Genomic DNA, 17,172 nt, shown 5'->3' with positions numbered 1-17,172 from the left:
GGGCTCCGTCCCCGTGACCACATACACCCAGCCGGATGGCACATAGCTGTAGTCAGGTGGAGGAGGCAGGAAGAGTGGACGTTCCGTGTTATTGCTGTATAGCAAGTTTGAGGCCAGCCTGAGCTACCTCAAAAGATTAAACCACAACGATAAAAAAGAAGGGAGATAAGAGGTGTGGGGGCGAACGCCTTCAATCCAAGCACCTAGAAAACAGAAGCAGAAGCAGGCAGAGTCTGAGGCCAGCCTGAGCTACAGAGCCAGTTCCAGCCAGAGCTGCATAAGGAGAGCCTGTCTCAAAACAAACAGACCAAAAAGTCACCGAAAGATTCCAGCACAGGTGTTGACATGGCTGGTGTCACGTCGGGGCCAGGAAAGGGAAGCAAGCTGGAGAGTTCCCATGGGGCCACCTCTTGGAGTCATCCTGGCGGTAGCTTTTGGAAGAGGAAAGGACGTTGTTTTGAGAGATTTCTGCTGCCGCCTGGATGCTCTGAGGGTCCTGTCTGTAAGTGGTATGTGGAGAAGGACCTAGCTTGTCCTGGATTTAAGGAGAAAAGGCTTATATGACAAAGAAACTCCTCTGTGCATCCACTGCCCTGGCTGGCCTCCCTGAGGCTGACCACAGGTGTCCAGGGCCTCTCCGGCATTATCGGTCAACATTTATTAGCTTGCAGCTGCCTCAGCTAAGGCCACTCATAGCCCAGTACACTGTTCTAACTTGGTTGCAGAGGCACATCTGAGGGTTATCTGTAGCCTGCCCCCCTTGTATGTCACTAGTAAAATCTAGTTGAAAAAAAGGCAAAGAGGTTCCCCAATCTGCTGCCTAGACAGAATTCTAGAAGGATATCCCTGAAGGCACGTCACTGCCACCTGCTGGAAGGCAGCGGCATGACCGGCACCCCTACACCAGGATCCTCGGGGGCCAGTCTTGAGTACCCCTTCCTTGAAGGTGATGGCCCATCTCTCCTTTTGCTGCCTCTCAACCGGCTCCGGCTCCAGTTCTCCATTTGGGGAAAAGGCCACTGGATCTGAATCTACCTGAGCCAATTCCTACCTGAGGCTCTGGCCACAGGTCCCCAGCTGGTGTCACTATTTAGATAGGTTTAGGAAGTGTTAGGATGCCTTACTGGAGGAGGTATGTCACCGGGACCAGCTCTGAGGTAGAGTCCTACTTTGCTCTCTGCTTGTGCTTAAAGTTTAACCCTAGCTAGTCCTACTCCAGCCCCAAGTCTTTACTCGGCCATCATGGCTCCCAACCCTCTGGACCCATACGCCCCAATCAACCGTTCTTAGACAAGTTGTCTTAGTCATGGTGTTCTATCCCAGCAATAGAAAAGCACACCACCCATAAAGGCCGGGGCTGAGGGTCAGTCCGTTGAAGGCTTACCCAGCAGGCACAAGGCCCTCGGTTTGCTCACTATTGAGATTATGGGTACACACCTGTAATCCCAGTACTTGGGAGATAGAGGCAGGAGGCTTGGAAGTTCCAGATCATCCTTGGTGGCACATCAAGTTGGCAGGCAGCCTGGGCTACATGAGAACCCGTTTTTTAAAATATCCGTGATAAATATCATGTATTACCTGAGCAATGTTGATGATTTCAGCCCCTATGTGACAATGCTGTGCTGTGTCCCACCTGTGAGTCTATCCCACGGCAGCTGTGGCCAAACCAAAGCCTTCTGGATATTTCTCTCTACTTTATGGAGTTAGGGATGGCATCATTCCTAGAAACTACAACCTAGAGAAAGATGTGTTCTTCCCAGACTGTGCCCTGGCCTTGGTCCTGTGTGGGTGGGAAGACCTCAGCTATTACCTTGACCTTCTGTAGCCAGGAGCAGGGAGGAGGGGAGGGGTCTGCTGGGTGGGAAATCTTAGTGCTGGAGGAAGCTGCCGGGGCTTTGGTGGGAAACCCTCCACCTCCACCCCTGTGAGATGCTGTTTCCCAGCTAAGGGTCATGAGTGTTGGGATAGAGAGAGTCCCACCTTGAGGAAGAGGGTCCTAACTGTTCTACAGGTTGGATTTTTGTTTTTTAATTTTCCTGTCTTGTAGAAAGATTTTTGGAAGAAAACCAATAAAATATACCTGAGCTGGCCCAGTGCTGTCTGAAGACTGATGTTCATTTCTAGCCCTGCCTTGTCCTCAGGGGGCCATCGGTTGTGTCTGGGCCCCATAAGGCTTCCTGTACACTCCTCAGAGGGTGGGGATGTAATATCTTGGCCCATGATGGTCCAGGGTCTTGGAACCAGGTTTAGAACTCAATCCCGGTTCTGCCCAGATGGTTCAAATGCAGAACCTTAGGGAGTGAGGCTGTAGCTGAGGCTCGGGGAATATGGCAGATTCTTTGGCCCTGGCTGTACTTCTCAGGGTCCAAATCCCCCAGCATCCTCTTTGGAACACCAGAAATCTGCTCCAATCTACTTACCAGAGAGAGAAGGTTCCTGTAAGAAAGCCGTTCCTCAAACTCATTCCCTTGAAATAAAGAAATAGTTTTGGCTCAAAATTAAGATCAGTTCAAAACACTACCATGGTTTCCCATGATATTTAGAGCAGAAGGCCAATGTTCTCTGTGTGACCCCAAGCCTGGTGACCTCTCTGATCCCCTCTCCAGCCATCCTGCAGTCCCGGGGCCATTGCACTGCATCTTCTGTGTCTGCAGAGACCTCTCCACCGGTTCACTGGCCCCATCTTTATCGGGTTCATTATAAGATATCTCACTTTATCTCCCTTTATTCTTCCTGAAAGTTATTACCACAGCCACCGTATTTGATAATTTGTGGCTGGAGAGATGGCTCATCAGTTAAGACCCCATATTGCTATCTTACGGAGGACCCAGGGAATCAAAGTCCTGGCACACCAAATACACATGCAGCAATATCCCTCAAACACACACACACACTATTAAAAATAAAATTTAAAAGGAGCTGGAGAGATGATTCAGTGGTTAGGAGCATTGGCTGCTCTTGCAGAGGACCTGGGCTCATCCTCAGCGCCCACATGTAAACCCACAGCCATTCATAACTCCAGTCCCAAGGGATCCCACACCTTCTGGCCTCAGCAGGCAACAGGTACACACGTGGTGCATTGACGTACATGCAGGCAAAACACCCATACTCATAAAATAATAAAAATAAATACCCAGGGGCTGGAGAGATGGCTCAGAGGTTAAGGGCACTGACTGCTCTTCCAGAGGTCCTGAGTTCAATGCCCCAACCACATCACAAGCATCTGTAATGAGATCTGGTGCCCTCTTCTGGCCTGGAGGTGTACAGGCAGGAGAAACATTGTTAAGTAAATAAATCTTTAAAAAAAAATCTAAATAAATAAATACATGGGCGGTGGTGGCGCAAGCCTTTAATCCCAGCAATCAGGAGGCAGAGCAAGGTGAATCTCTGTGAGTTCGAGGCCAGCCTGGTCTACGGAGCGCGTTCCAGGACAGGCCCCAAAGATACACAGAGAAACCCTGTCTTGAAAAACCAAAAAAGGTAAGTAAATAAATAAATGAAATGAAAACATTAAAAAACACGTGGAGAAGGAATAAGATTAGGCAGCAGTCTAGACCCAGCTCTTCCACCAAGAGCCGGCCGGATTGGCACAAATCGCTGGTACCGGACCCGCCCCTCCGTGGGCTCCGAACTAGCCGTCTGTGCAGCCGGCCCTTTCCTGCACCATCGCCACGCCCCTCCTCGACCACGCCCCTTTCCCGGAGTCTGGTTAGATGCTGCCCACGCCCCTTTCTCGGTCATGCCCCTTCCGGTCCCTCCCCCAGCGCCGCGCCCCGTCCTCTCAGGCCGTGCTCCGGCTCTCTACGCTTCTTCCGTCCGGTGCCTTTCCTGGCTGCGGCTCCCTCAGACCTCGCGTGTTCGGGCCGCTGCCCCGCGTCGGCCCTGCGCTGGAGTGGTCGGTGTCGGACCCCGTGGCCCGGGCCGGGGAGGCACCCTGGGCGGCCCTGGAGGCCCCCGCCCGCCTCCTGCTGCAGGCGCTGCAGGCGGGGCCCGAGGGCGCCCGGCGCGGGCTGGGGGTTCTTCGCGCCTTGGGCCGCCGCGCCGAGCACTTCCCCTGGGGCGGCTTCCTCGAGGCGCTGGGCCGCACAGAGCCCGAGGTGCGGGGCCCCGACGGCCGCCTGGAGCTGTGAGTCCCCGCCGTGGCCCCCGCCGCCTCCCCTCTGTTTGTCTAGTCCCGTCAGGGTTCCATCTAGCCCAGACTAGCCTCCGACTTCTGCGGCCATCTCCCGAGTGCTCCCCAACATTGTCAGGCATAATTCTAAGTGTAGGCATTGATTTTGCTTGCGTACTTCATCTCTTTAAAAAAGTCAGCATTGCCGACCAGGCGGCGCACGCCTTTAGCCCCTGCGTTGAGGCGGAGGCAGGCGGATCTCAGACCCTGTCTCAGAAGAAAAATAAAAGCTGGGTTGTGATGTTGCGTGCTGGTAATTGCAGCACTTGGGAGGCAGAGGCAGGAGGATTCCCTTAAGTTCAAGGCCCCCCAGGACTTCATAGAAACACATGGTCAAAACAACAGAAAAAAAAAAAACAAAACCAAATTCCAATGCAAACATATGTCAAGTGGACACCTGTGTTAAAACAGGTCATACAGTGTTGGGTGTGGTTTCAGCAACCAGGAAGCTGAGACTGGAGGATTGCTTCAAGTTGGAAGCCTGGACTACACAGCTGGCAAAGCCGTATTAAAAAGAAAAATAGATGTTAGTTAAAACCCATGTGCTAGGTCATGGAGTGAGGCCTGCTGGTTGCCAGTTTATCAAAACAGTGTTCACCTTACAGCAGGCTTGCTTCCCTGAGGGTGGTAGGTAGCCCCCCACATAAGTGTTCTGGATAAATTCTCCCTTCTGGAGTGTCAGCCTGCCACTGTAATGTAATATATATATTACATATACAGTGTTCTGCTTTCATGTATACTTGCAGGCCAGAAGAGGGCACCAGCTCCCATTTACAGATGGTTGTGAGCCACCATGTGGGTGCTGGGAATTGAACTCAGGACCTCTGGAACAGCAGCCAGTGCTCTTAACCTCTGAGCCATCTCCCCAGCACAGCCTGCCGCTGTCATTGTTTTTTATTTAGTTGTGTGTGTACTTGCTGTGAGGGACACACATGGAGGTTACGGTGTGCTGGAGGAGGTTCTCTTAGACCCCACCTTCATCTTTCCTCCTTCACTGTGACACTAGGTTTTTCTTTCTGACATAGTATGTTTCCCACAAATTAAAAAGCTTATATTCTCTAGTCTCACATGCTGGGTCCCTCTGTGTGATGGTGACTAGCCCTGACACAGAGGGACGAGTGGAGTCGCCACAGAATTCTAGGGCACTGGATGTGTGGGACCCTGAGGAGCCCTGGAGGACAGGGTTGGATGAGAATGCCAGCTGCTTGGAGGAGCTGGCCCCGTAGGAGCGGTGAAGGTTGGGGGGTGAAGGGTTATCACCCCATTCCTTCGTCTCAGTGTCCCACTTGCTCTGTGAAACCTTTCTGGTCCGGTTCTGGCACAGCTTTTATCTGCCTCATACATGTCCCGTGTCCCCGACTCTGCTGTCCCCTTTCCATCCTCAGTACCTGTTTGGTTGTTTTGTGATGGTTTTAAGACAGGGCTTCGCTATATAGCCTTGACTGGCCTCAAACTCTGAGGTCTGTCTGCCTCGGCGTCCCAAGTGCTAGGATTTAAGGCCATACTTGGCCGTCTCTTAACAAATCTTGCAGGCATCACCCCTGATTCCCTGCCACAGTGGTGGACACCCTACCCAGTATACCCCACTCTGTATGACACGTGCCTGCCATCAGAGCATCTAAGGAGCTAAGGCAGAAGGATTGAGAGGTCGAGACAGTCTGGGTTACATAACGAGACCCCCAACTCCTCCCCCCCCAAAAAAAAAAAAACTCTGTCGTCTGTAGGACTCCACTGCTGCTACAGTTGCCCGGGGTATGCCGGAAGAACCTGATGACCCTGCTGATGGCTGTTCGACCCTTGCTACCTGAGAGCGGCCTCCATTCTGTGCTGCACCTTGCCCAGCAGGACACAGCATCTACTCCTGATGCCTGGCTCCATGCCCTCGCGGTGCTGCTAAGAAGGGATGTGGGGACTGGAGTCTCTGTGGAGGGAACCTCTCCATTGTCCCCAGGCTGTCAGTCACAGCTCCGAGACCTGTGTGGACACCTGGGCCGGGGCGGTAGGGGCCTGAAATTGGCTCCAACTCTAGAGGACCAGCACTTGCAGCTCCGTGGGAAGCGGAGGAAGGAGCCAGAGGAAGATCCTGCCAGCCCTGAGTCAGAGAGAGCCCCTAAAAGGTTCCGGAGTTTGGAGGACGAGAAGAAGGACCAGGAAGAGAGACCCAAGTTAGAGTCCCGGGAATCCCCATCAGATGCAGGAGGCGTGTCCCCTGACCCAAAGCGGACTGCTACTGAGGCGGAGACTCCTGAGACTGGCCCGGGTGTGGAGGAGGCCAAGGGTCCAGCTGAAAGGGTGGAGTTGCCCCAAGCTGTCCAGGTACTGTGGCTGGAGGCTGGTTTCCGGATGGTTCTTCTGCATAGTGATGAAAGCTGGTTGAGACAGGAATCCCAGCAAGGACTACTTACACGGAGCAGGGATGAGGGGGTGGGCTGTGGAGGAAGGAAGGACGGCAGCCTCCCCTCCCCAAACTGATGGGGTGGGGAGTTACTAGGAACTGGAAACACCCGTCCTAATCTAGAGTGTGGGATTGAAGGGTTTGGCCGCTGGTGCTCTCCTCTCTACCCACTGGCATGAGTCATGCCAACATCCAGCCAGCCAGCCTGCCTGCCCATACTGGGTCTGCCTACCCCATTGAAGTTGGGTGCAGAAAAGAAAAAGCAGTGGGCTGGGTTTCACACAAGCCTGCTCTAGACATCTTGGAAGACGGAGATGGCACCTTCCTGTTCTTCCTGAATCGCTTTTGCCCTTCAGTTCCCATTGCCCTCCCCCCCCCCCACCCAAGGTTTTATTTTATGTGTGGGCAGATGTGGTACCCATGGAGGCCAGAAGAGGGCGTAGGATCTCCCAGAGCTTGAGTTACAGGTGATTGTGAGCAGCCCCAGTTCTTGCCCAGGTGTTTTCTCCAGAGGGAGCTAGGAGGTCCTGCCGCACTATAGAAATGGTGACTGCTCTCTCCTCCACAGGACCAGGTGCCCAGACTGCAGCAGCTGCTGAAGGCCTTCCAGGAGGTGACCAGCACTCTCTATTTACCACAGCTCTTCTGACTTCTACCTTACCCACGCCCAGGGAAGCCCCAGATCATGGAGCCAGGTTGGGGCTGGGTAGAGGGAGATCTGAGGATACTCACTCCAGGGCCAAGTCTGGATATGCTGTCATCCCCTGGAAGCCTTTCTCTGGTGGTGTCTTCTAAGAGTGGCCTCTGTGACCTGTCGCCAGCTCTTACTCAGGATTTGTCTCCCCAGGGGCTGGAGGGGTTGGAAGATGAGCCCCCAGGGGACCTGCAGTTTCTCCATGAATGTGGTCCCAGCCAGGTGAGACAGGCCTGGCCCTGAGGTCCCCCAAACCCCTGCCTGTTTCCCTGCCTCCCATGGGGCTCAGGGCTGCATTTTTTTTCTTCTTCACTAGGTTACCCTGAGTCATTTCTTAGCCCTTGGTTCTCCCACTCGCTCTCCCTGCTCCATTCTGCTCCCTCTCCCCTCATGCCCTTGCTCTGGCCTTTCTGTTGCCCACTGGGCCTGCAGCCTCCAGAGCCAACCGGGTTTCCTGGTTTCCCTCAGATGGAGTTGCTCTGCAGCCAGCTGCAGCTGAATCAGCTCCCTGATGGAGGCCTCCTGCAGTTCTGCAGCTACCTGCTGAGTCTCACACCAGCCCTCAGCATCAGCAATGCCTCCATCTTGGCCAGGAGCCTCTTTCTTGACCGGGTGGGTGCAGGAAACCCCAGAAGGGCAGGAATAATGGGGATCCTGAGTCCCCAGGAAGGAGGTTTGGGAGAGGGACTAAGGTGCAGGCCCCTAGCACCTTACAGCATGTAACGTCTTCCCACCTGCACCCCAGATGGGGCTTTTGGGTTTGGGAGCCAGGGGTGGCAGTGCCATCCTACATAGGTACAAACACTTGGCTTTTCCTCAGTTACATGGGTTGCCAACTGAAACGTGTGAGGTGAAACACTTCCTGGCTGGAAGAAGTGACTTTGTCCTCTCCCTGGTGACTAGATCCTCTCCCTGCCATCCTCCGCCTCTAGGCTGCTCAGAGCTGCCCTTGTCTCCTTCTGTGTGAAGTACACCTACGTTGTCTGCAAGACCCTGCTAGTTCCCCTACTCCAGGACCCGAGCATGGGTAACTAGCCTACCCGCTGTGCCCTTCACACTTCACCCCTTGGGGCCCTGCCGAGTTCGGGTTCAGTGGGTTCAGCGACTGAAAATGCTAGTTTGTTCCCAGACAGCAGTCATCCTGTCCCTGCCAGCCTTCCCCTGCCCTCCCCCAGCCCTCTGTCCTCTCCTGTCTTTGACCCAGGTCCTGTGCAGACCGAGCTACTGTGCTGTCTTGTAAAGGATGAGTCCTTGGAGCCAGACATGCAGGTCCGGATTCTGGGGTAAGTGCAGGCTTTATGCTAACCCCACGCTAGGTTTCACTCCAGCACCACACACGTACACACACACACACACACACACACACGCACTTACGCGCACACGCACGCACTCACGCACGCACGGTGGCATAGCACATGCTGCTGCCCCTGGGGCCTAAACCCACCTTGTGCCCTTTCCTCTGGGCCCATGTTGAATATGGTTTTTTTTTTAATATTTATTTATTTATTATGTATACAGTATTCTGACTGTGTGTATGCCTGCAGGCCAGAAGAGGGCACCAGCCCATTACAGATGGTTGTGAGCCACCATGTGGTTGCTGGGAATTGAACTTAGGACCTTTGGAAGAGCAGGCAATGCTCTTAACCTCTGAGCCATCACTCCAGCCCCCCATGTTGAATATGTTGAATGCCAGGTTAGACTTCCCCAGTTTGGTGGTGTTTTCTTTTTCATCTTCCCCAGTTTTACTGGGTCCCTCTCAGAAGGAGCTCAGCCCAGACACATCATAGTGTTTGAGTGTTGTCTCCAGAGTCAGACATGAATGAGTTCAGTCTCCACCTTGTGTATTGACTTGGATGCACTCAGGTTTTTATTTATTTATCTTTTTCCCGAGCCAGGGTTTCTCTGTGTAGCCCTGGCTATCCTGGAACTCACTTTGTAGACCAGGCTGGCCTCAAACTCGGAGATCCACCTGCCTCTGCCTCTGGAGTGCTGGAACTAAAGGTGTGCACTACCACTTCCAGCTTTCTTAAAAAACAGAAAGATGTGAATCTTTCTTAAACAAAACAAAACAAAACAAAAAACAGGGCTGTTACACAGAGAAACCCTGTCTCAAAATAACAAAACAAGAAAGAAAAAAGAAAAAGGGAGTATCCTCAGATAATGCCAGCCACTGCTCACTGACCACTTAGCTTCAGAGCCTACACAGTGTCCCCTTTCTGCGTAGAAGAACTTCACGGACAGTGAGCGATCAAACCCAGGAAGGTACTTGCGCCTGGGTCTGCAGCTGTTGCACGTGGGGCTGCTGCCCGTTCTTCTGCGTGCCCAGTGGTGGGAAGACAGCCCTTACTCACTGTGTGTCCTCCGTGCAGGCAGGTCCTGGAGCTGGCCTGGAGGGAGGAGACGTTCCTGGTGTTGCAGGCACTCCTGGAGCGGCAGGTGAGTGGACTGCCTTGAGAAGGCTGCATGGGACCCAGGCCGCTGGCCTTCAGTCTCAGACAAGCAGGCTGCTGCCTTCCAGCAGGGTCAAAGTCCCTGCCGCTGAAGGTGGGGACTGGCAGCTGCCATCTGGTTTGCCTAGCTCTGTCTCTTAGTAGCACCTGCTGGGCTGATGCCTCCTCCTCTCTCTTGAACTCCTGATCTTTGTCCCTCCTGCTGGGATTGTAGATGTGCCCCACCCACTGGGTTGGAGTCATAATTTGGGAGATCAGCAGGAGAGGAATGCTCCCCTGACCTTTCCCACTCCCTAACCCCCACATCCGCCCTCTCCCCCAGTGCTTAGCTGTCACTGGTTCAGAGAAGAAGCAGAGACACACAGAGCTTGCATTTGCAGCTTAGATGGCAGGCCTTTAACTCACCTTTCCCGCTTCTCACTCTTGCTGAAGCTCACCAGCCCTGGGCCCCCGTTCCTGCTTCTCCTGTATCCAGCTGGGGTTAGAGCCCAGGACTCTATGCATGCTAGGCAGGTGCTCTGCTTCAGAACCATAGTCCTAGCCCTTGGTCTGTGTAGCCCAGGCTATCATGAATTTAATCCCAAGTACAGGGATTACATGCCTGAGCCACTATAACTGACTGGCTGTACATTGCTTTTTTGAGATAGGGTCTCTTGTAGCCCAGTGTGGTCTTGAACTCATTATTAGTACAGGGTGACTTTGAATTCCAAATCCTCCTGCCTCCACCTGAGATTACAGGTATGCATCACTGTGCCTTATTTTATTTATTATTATTATTATTATTATTATTATTATTATTATTATTTTGGTCTTTCAAGACAGGGTTTCTCTGTAGTTTTGGAGCCTGTCCTGGAACTAGCTCTTGTAGACCAGGCTGCCTTGATCTCAAGAGATCTGCCTACCTCTGCCTCCTAAGTGCTGGATTAAAGGCGTGTGCCACAGCCACCTGGCCAGCCATGCCCTATTTTATGTGATGCCAGCAATTGAACCCAGGACTTCATGCATGCCAGCAAGGGCTCCATCACCTAAGCCATCCCCATCCTGTGCTCTCTTAGTAGTATATTTTGTCTGCATTACCACCTACAGTTTTCCAGCAATTATCATCATCGCTATTTGTCTTAGTTAAGGTTTCTTATGCGCAGAGACACCATGCCCGTGGCAGCTCTAATAATTGAGTGGCTTACAGTTCAGAGATTCAGTCCATTATCATCATGGTGGGACGTGGTGGCATGCAGGCAGACATGGTGCTGGAGGAGGAGCTGGGAGTTGTACGTCTCGTACAGGCAACAGGAAGTGAACTGGGGTTCTCGATGTGGCTTGAGTATGTCTGAGACCTCAGAACCCACCTGTGTAGTCTGTCTTCCTCCCTCACGGCCATACTGACTCCAAGAAAGCCACACCTCCCAAGAGTGCCACTCCCTGTGAGCTCACGGGGCCACTTACATTCAAACTACCACGCTGTTATTATTTCGCAACAGGGTCTCGTGTAGTCCAGGCTGGCCTTGAACTCAGTGTATCAAAAGAGAACCTGGGCCCCTGGGCATCCTGTCCCCGAGTCCTTAGGTTTTTGGTGTATGACACCATTCCTGGCTTCTCTCATTTTTACATCTTAGGTAATTAATTACGTGTCTTGCTGTTATAAAATTCCTCACAGCCGGGCGGTGGTGGCACACGCCTTTAATCCCAGCACTCGGGAGGCAGAGGCAGGTGGATCTCTGTGAGTTCGAGACCAGCCTGGTCTACAAGAGCTAGCTCCAGGACAGGCTCTAAAGCTGCAAAGAAACCCTGTCTCGAAAAACAAAAAAAAACAAAACAAAAAAACAAAAAAAAATAAATAAATAAAATTCCTCACAGAATCAACTTTAAAAAGGCAGGGTTGGTTTTGACTCACAGTTTAAGGATACAGGGTCTGGGACTGTGTCTACATTCAGAAAGTAAAGAGATGAATCCTGGGTACATTCTGCTAGGGGACCCCAGCCCATGGGGATCGTGGTGGCACCTGCATTCAAGGAGGATCTTCCTTTAATGGAACCTTGCTGGGAGGCACTCTCATAACACACTCTGAAGTGTGTTTCCATGGCGATTCTAAACCCATGAAGTTGACAGGTGAAGATGAACCATCACCGTGATTAACCGCGGCCCATCATGCCCAGGTCTCCTCAGCTGAGAGTGGAGATTGTAGCAGTACTTTCTCATTGGGACCACCAGCCCACAAATAATGACACAGACTTACTAGTTATGAAAGCTTGGCTTTAGCTTAGGCTGGTTCCTAACTAGGTTTTTGTTTTGTTTTGTTTTTTAAGATTTTATTTACTTATTACGCATACAGTGTTCTGCTGGTATGCATGCCTGTAGACCAGAAGAGGGCGCCAGATATCATTACGGGTGTTTGTGGGCCACCGTGTGATTACTGGGAATTGAACTCGGTGCCTCTGGAAGAGCATTCAGTGCTCTTAACCTCTGAGCCCCTCTCCAGCCCATTCAGCCTTTTAGGACAGCAGTCAGAGCGGTTTATCTTCACACGACAGGAGCCCGCAGGGACAGTGGGCGGAAAGTGCTGAGCGCCTCCTGATGGCAGTGTTGCTCAGGACGTCGCCTGCCCTGTCGTTAAGGCTTCAACCACTGAGGCAGGCTGGCGTCACTGGCTCCCCTGCGGTACTGATGTGGGCTTGGCAAGGGCGGTGGCTGTAGTGTGAGACCGTGTCTGCCATTTGATTTCTTCCCCAGTCTTCAGTTACTTTGAGCCTCGGTATCCAGCTGTGGGGACGGGGCTATTGGTATGTCAGCTTTCCCTTACTGTGGTAAAACACCTGAGGTAGGACCGTTGTGGGAAGTTACTCTTGGCTCTTTTGAGGGGCTCACCACCCAGCTCCCAAATAAATCACACAGAGGCTTATTCTTAGTTATGAATGCCTGGCCTTGGCCTGGCTTGTTTCTAGTCAGCTTTTCTTATGTTATCCCTACTACCTTTTGCCTCTGGGCTTTTATCTTTTCTGTTTCTGGATACCTCTTTACCTCTTCCTCCGTGACTTGCTGGGTAGCTGGACCCTGATATCCTTCTCTCCTTGTTCTCTTGCTCCTCTGTTTTCTCTCTTCTCAGAGTTCTTCTATTTATCCTCTCTGCCTGCCAGTTCTGCCTATCCTTGCTCCTGCCTCGCTGTTTCAGCTCTTTATTAGATCATCAGGTGTTTTAGACAGGCAAAGAATCACAGCTTCACAGAGTTAAACAAATGCAGCGTAAACAAAAGTCACACACCTGAAAATAACATTCCCCAACAGTAAACAGCAGGAAGAAAGGTTGACTTGAGTTGAGAGGTTCCATCTGTGCTTGGCTCTGTTGCTCCTGGGCCTGTGTGAGGCACATGATGGTGGAAGAAGTGTGTGGTGGGTAGGCTGCTTGGGCCATGGCAGTCGAGAAGTAGAGAGTAGGGACTAAGCTACTACCGTCCCTTTTAGACAAACCCCAGTGACCCAAAAGCTCTGCCATCCCAGCACCTTTGCCCAAACCTTTCAACATGGGTATGTAGAGGGGCTTTCTAGATCCAATCTAGAGCACTCTGTCCAGCTACCTGCTAGGAGATGGGGATCTTGGGATTTAACCCAGGCCTGGCCATATGATACTGTCCCAATGTGTGCAGGTGGAGATGACCCCTGAGATGTTCAATGTCTTGGTGCAAAGGCTCTGCAGAGAGGCGCCAGCAGCCACCACCTCCATGCCCTACGCCAAGCTGATGCTGACAGTGATGACCAAATACCAGGCCAGTGTGAGTGTCCACAGGGGCTTGTTTGTTCATCGGGCCAGCATCTCTGGTGGTAGTGCTATGTGGGGCATTGGCAAGTTAAGATGGCATGATGCTTGCGCGGACCCTGTCCCTCTGTTGTCCTGCTTGTGAGGAGCCATGCGCAGGCATTTGGTGACCGAAGAGGAGGGCGGCTAAGCCTCACTGGGGATTGGGACTGGGGGTGGTTACTGTGTGGGGCAGGCTGAAGCAGGGGGATTGCTGTAAGTTCAAGGCCAGTCTGGGCTACAGTGGCACATGCCTTTAGTTCCAGCATTCAGGAGGCAGAGGAAGATGATCTCTATGAGTCTGAGGATAACCTGGTCTACATAGTGAGTTCCAGGACAGCCAGGGCTATGTAGCGAACCTGTATATCCCCCAAAAAAAACTTTTTTAAAAAGTTGGGGAGGTCTGGGATGACACTCAGTTGGCAGAGTGCCTGCCCACCAGCCACAGAACCTTGGGGTCAATTCCTAATACTTTTTGTAGACTGGGTATGGCAGCACAGAGGAGCACACAGCCTGTAGGAAGTGGAGGTAGGGAAATCTGAAGTTCGAGGCCAGGCCAAGCTGTGTGAGAGGTTCACTCCCATCCCAAACACATAAAAGGCAGTGGTGGCCAAGGGCTGGAGTTAGCAGGAGGATGTTCCTGGCAAAGGATACAGTGTGAGCCAGGATCTGCTTATTGTAGCCAGAGAACACTGAGAGCCAGCTGGGCAGTGGTGGTGTTTGCCTATTTTAATCTCAGCACTCGGAGGAGGCAGAAGTCGGCAGATTCCTGAGTTCAAGGCCACAGTGAGTTCTAGGACTGCCAGAGCCAATGGTGGCTGAGGCTGTGAATTTGCTAGCTTGTGCTGTGCATCAGCCTCAGACACTGTTAGCTCCTTTTTGTTGGTTTTGCTTTGAGATGGGGGTCTGCTGCCTGACTTAGGTTTGGCTCCCCGGGCTTGTGGTCCTGTCGCCTTGGCCTCCTGATTTTTTTGTTTTTGTTTTGGTTTGGTTTTTTTTTTTTTTTTACAGGGTTTCTCTGTAATTTTAGAGCCTGTCCTTGAACTAGTTCTGTAGACCAGGCTGGCCTCGAACTCACAAAGTGCTGTGATTAAAGGTGTGTGCCACCACTGCCTGGTCCGCCTCCTGTTTTGCTGGATCTGTTTGTCTTGTGCCACAGTGTCTATATAGCAGCCTCATTTTACAGATGAGAGGTAGAGGGACTAAGCACGTTCCAGAAGGCCCTGCAGGTCATGGGCCAGAAAGCTTTTTGTTTTGTTTTTATTTTATTTTTTTATTTATTATGCATACAATATTCTGTCTGTGTGTACGTCTGTAGGCCAGAAGAGGGCACCAGACCCCATTACAGATGGTTGTGAGCCACCATGTGGTTGCCGGGAATTGAACTCAGGACCTTTGGAAGAGCAGGCAATGCTCTTAACCTCTGAGCCATCTCTCCAGCCCCTTGTTGTGTTTTTAAACAAGATCTCATGTAGCTTACGATTTGCTATGCCAAAATGACCTTGAACATCTGAGCCTCCTGCCTCCAGTTGCTGAGTGTTAGGATTGTGGGGTGCACCACTGTGACCTGGTTTATGTAGTGCTGGGATGGAGTATAGGCTTTCCTGCTAGATGGGCTCTGTAGGTCTGGCTAGGCTGAACCCCCATGTTGACCAGGTTGGCCTCACATCCACAAAGACTCTCCTGCCTCTGCCTCCTGAGTAGTGGGAGTGAAGGCCTGGACCACTATTCTGGGCTAACTGGCCAAGGGTAGCACTACCACAGTGGGCTGACCCTCCCATGTTATCTAGCAATCTATGGAAATGTCCCACAGGCCGATATGGAGCCAGTTCCTCAGTTGAGGCGCCCTCCTTACCCAGTTCTATCTGATGACCGCCAAGGTCCTCCTGGAGCTTGCCTCACCTCAAGAAGGAGGAAGGTTCTGTTGCTCAGAAGCCTCTATCCTTAGCAAGGCCTGTGGGGTGTTGAGGAGACGGCCACCATAGTCCTAGCCCGATTCCCTCTCTCCAGATCACAGAGCAGCAGAGCCTGGACCTGGCTGTGGCCCTAGAGCCCAACGCCACCTTCCTGAAGAAGTCCCTGCAGGCAGCGTTGAGACATCTAGCCCGCTGACCACCCACAAGGACTCGGTTCCCTGACCCCTTGCCTCGGAACACACACAGCACAGCCAGCTCAGGAGTCAGCTGCCCTGGTGTCCAACACTCCTGGCTGGGCGGAGGCCTTCTTGACTTTACAGAGGAGGCCTTAGGCTCTGTACTGGCTACCACTCCTGACACAGTACAGGGACAGTGGAGGACCAGCGGTAGATGGCAGTGTCCTGGGAGAGCGGGCTCCAGTGTGCTCAGGGCGAATCTTTTGTCCTCAGGTGTATGTTGTGACCCTCCTTTTCTGTTTGTTTCTGAACTGAATAACTTTGCAATAGTTTTTAATAAGAAAAAAAAAAAGCTCATTCAAGCATGGTGGCTCTGTCCCTGTGATCCCAGCGCTCAGGAAAATCGGAGTTGCAGGGCATCTTCAGCCACACAGTGTAAGGCCAGCTAAGCTACAAGAGACCCTTTCTCAGACCTGTTCGTGGGTGTGGCTGGGAGATGGCTCACTGGGTAAAGAGCTTGCCGGGTGCATTAGGATTTTAATTTGAATCCCAGAACCCACGTCATCCCTGCTCTTATGGCAAGATGGGAGGTGGGGGGGGCATGGGAATACCCACAGCTGGGGGGGGGGGGAGCAATTTAGCCTGAGACAAAATGAAGGCAAGGACTGTCCTCCAAGGCAGCCCTCTGAGCTCCACATTTGTGCAGTGGTATGTTCACATCCGAGAGCTCACGCATGCCCAGTACAGAAGTGCACACATACAAAGACATGGTTAAACATGCAAACAGAGACACCTGGTCTTAGAAATAGTGCTTCCCTCCCCATTAACTCTTTACCCTGAAACCCCCTTCTTTCCCTCACCCACATCCACCCCTGTTCAGTGAGAAGGGTGAGGGGAAGCCTGTTAGGTGGATGTGACTTAGGTCTCGGGTCAGTCAGGTCACGTGACACCCTCCCGCAGGCCTGGGAGCCGCCTGTTGAGTGGCCCGGGTGATTGCTCACTGTTGAGGGAGGGCTTGGGGTTGGTAACTTTTGTTATAATGCAGGGCATGGAAACCAGGGTCTTGGGCCTGCCAGGCTAATGCTCTCCCGCTGAGCTACACCTTTACTTTCAGCCACAGGGAGCATTCGAGCTGGGATTTGAAATGCCTGGGTTGCTGTGGGCTGAAAAGGAAAGCTGCCTGGTGCCTGCCACAGACCTGACTGACATCTACATTCCCACACCTGTGCAGGCACCTTAGCGCAAGATTGGGTCTGGTGGCAGCGCCTTTAATCTATCTCAGCGCTCAGGACGGAGAGGCAAGGGGGATCTCTGAGTTTGAGCTGGGTCTGCTTCAAGTAGAGAGTTCCAGGATAGCTCGGGCTACACAGAGAAACCCTGTCTGGGGGAAAACAACAAAAATTTAGCACGCAGACATTACTGAATCAGGAAAGTTCATGGCTACACCCTCCTGGCTGATCTCTGCGGCGGGTGGGGAACAGAACTTTATGGGTGCAGCATCCTGTGAAGCCCTGAGTCCCCTGTTCCGGGAGGTGGGAAGTCAACTTAGGGACAAAGCAAAGCCAGGTTTTGAGAACAAGCTG

General features: G+C 52.3%; 1 protein-coding gene across 1 annotated transcript; it reads left to right on the top strand.

Moving 5' to 3' along the window:
* Window positions 1-3,713: 3,713 nt before the first annotated feature.
* Window positions 3,714-15,946, top strand: Fance (FA complementation group E). The gene is made up of 10 exons (XM_038343850.1): window positions 3,714-4,126; window positions 5,896-6,487; window positions 7,135-7,179; window positions 7,414-7,482; window positions 7,729-7,872; window positions 8,164-8,287; window positions 8,465-8,543; window positions 9,630-9,696; window positions 13,349-13,474; window positions 15,508-15,946. Exons 1-10 carry the CDS (start codon window positions 3,714-3,716, stop codon window positions 15,607-15,609), a joined length of 1,761 nt encoding a protein of 586 aa, XP_038199778.1. The 3' UTR covers window positions 15,610-15,946.
* The last annotated feature ends 1,226 nt before the right edge of the window (window positions 15,947-17,172 follow it).

This window comes from Arvicola amphibius, chromosome 9 (assembly GCF_903992535.2).
Source record: "Arvicola amphibius chromosome 9, mArvAmp1.2, whole genome shotgun sequence".
Classification (NCBI taxonomy): domain Eukaryota; kingdom Metazoa; phylum Chordata; class Mammalia; order Rodentia; family Cricetidae; genus Arvicola; species Arvicola amphibius.
This window is presented reverse-complemented; position numbering and strand designations above follow the sequence as displayed.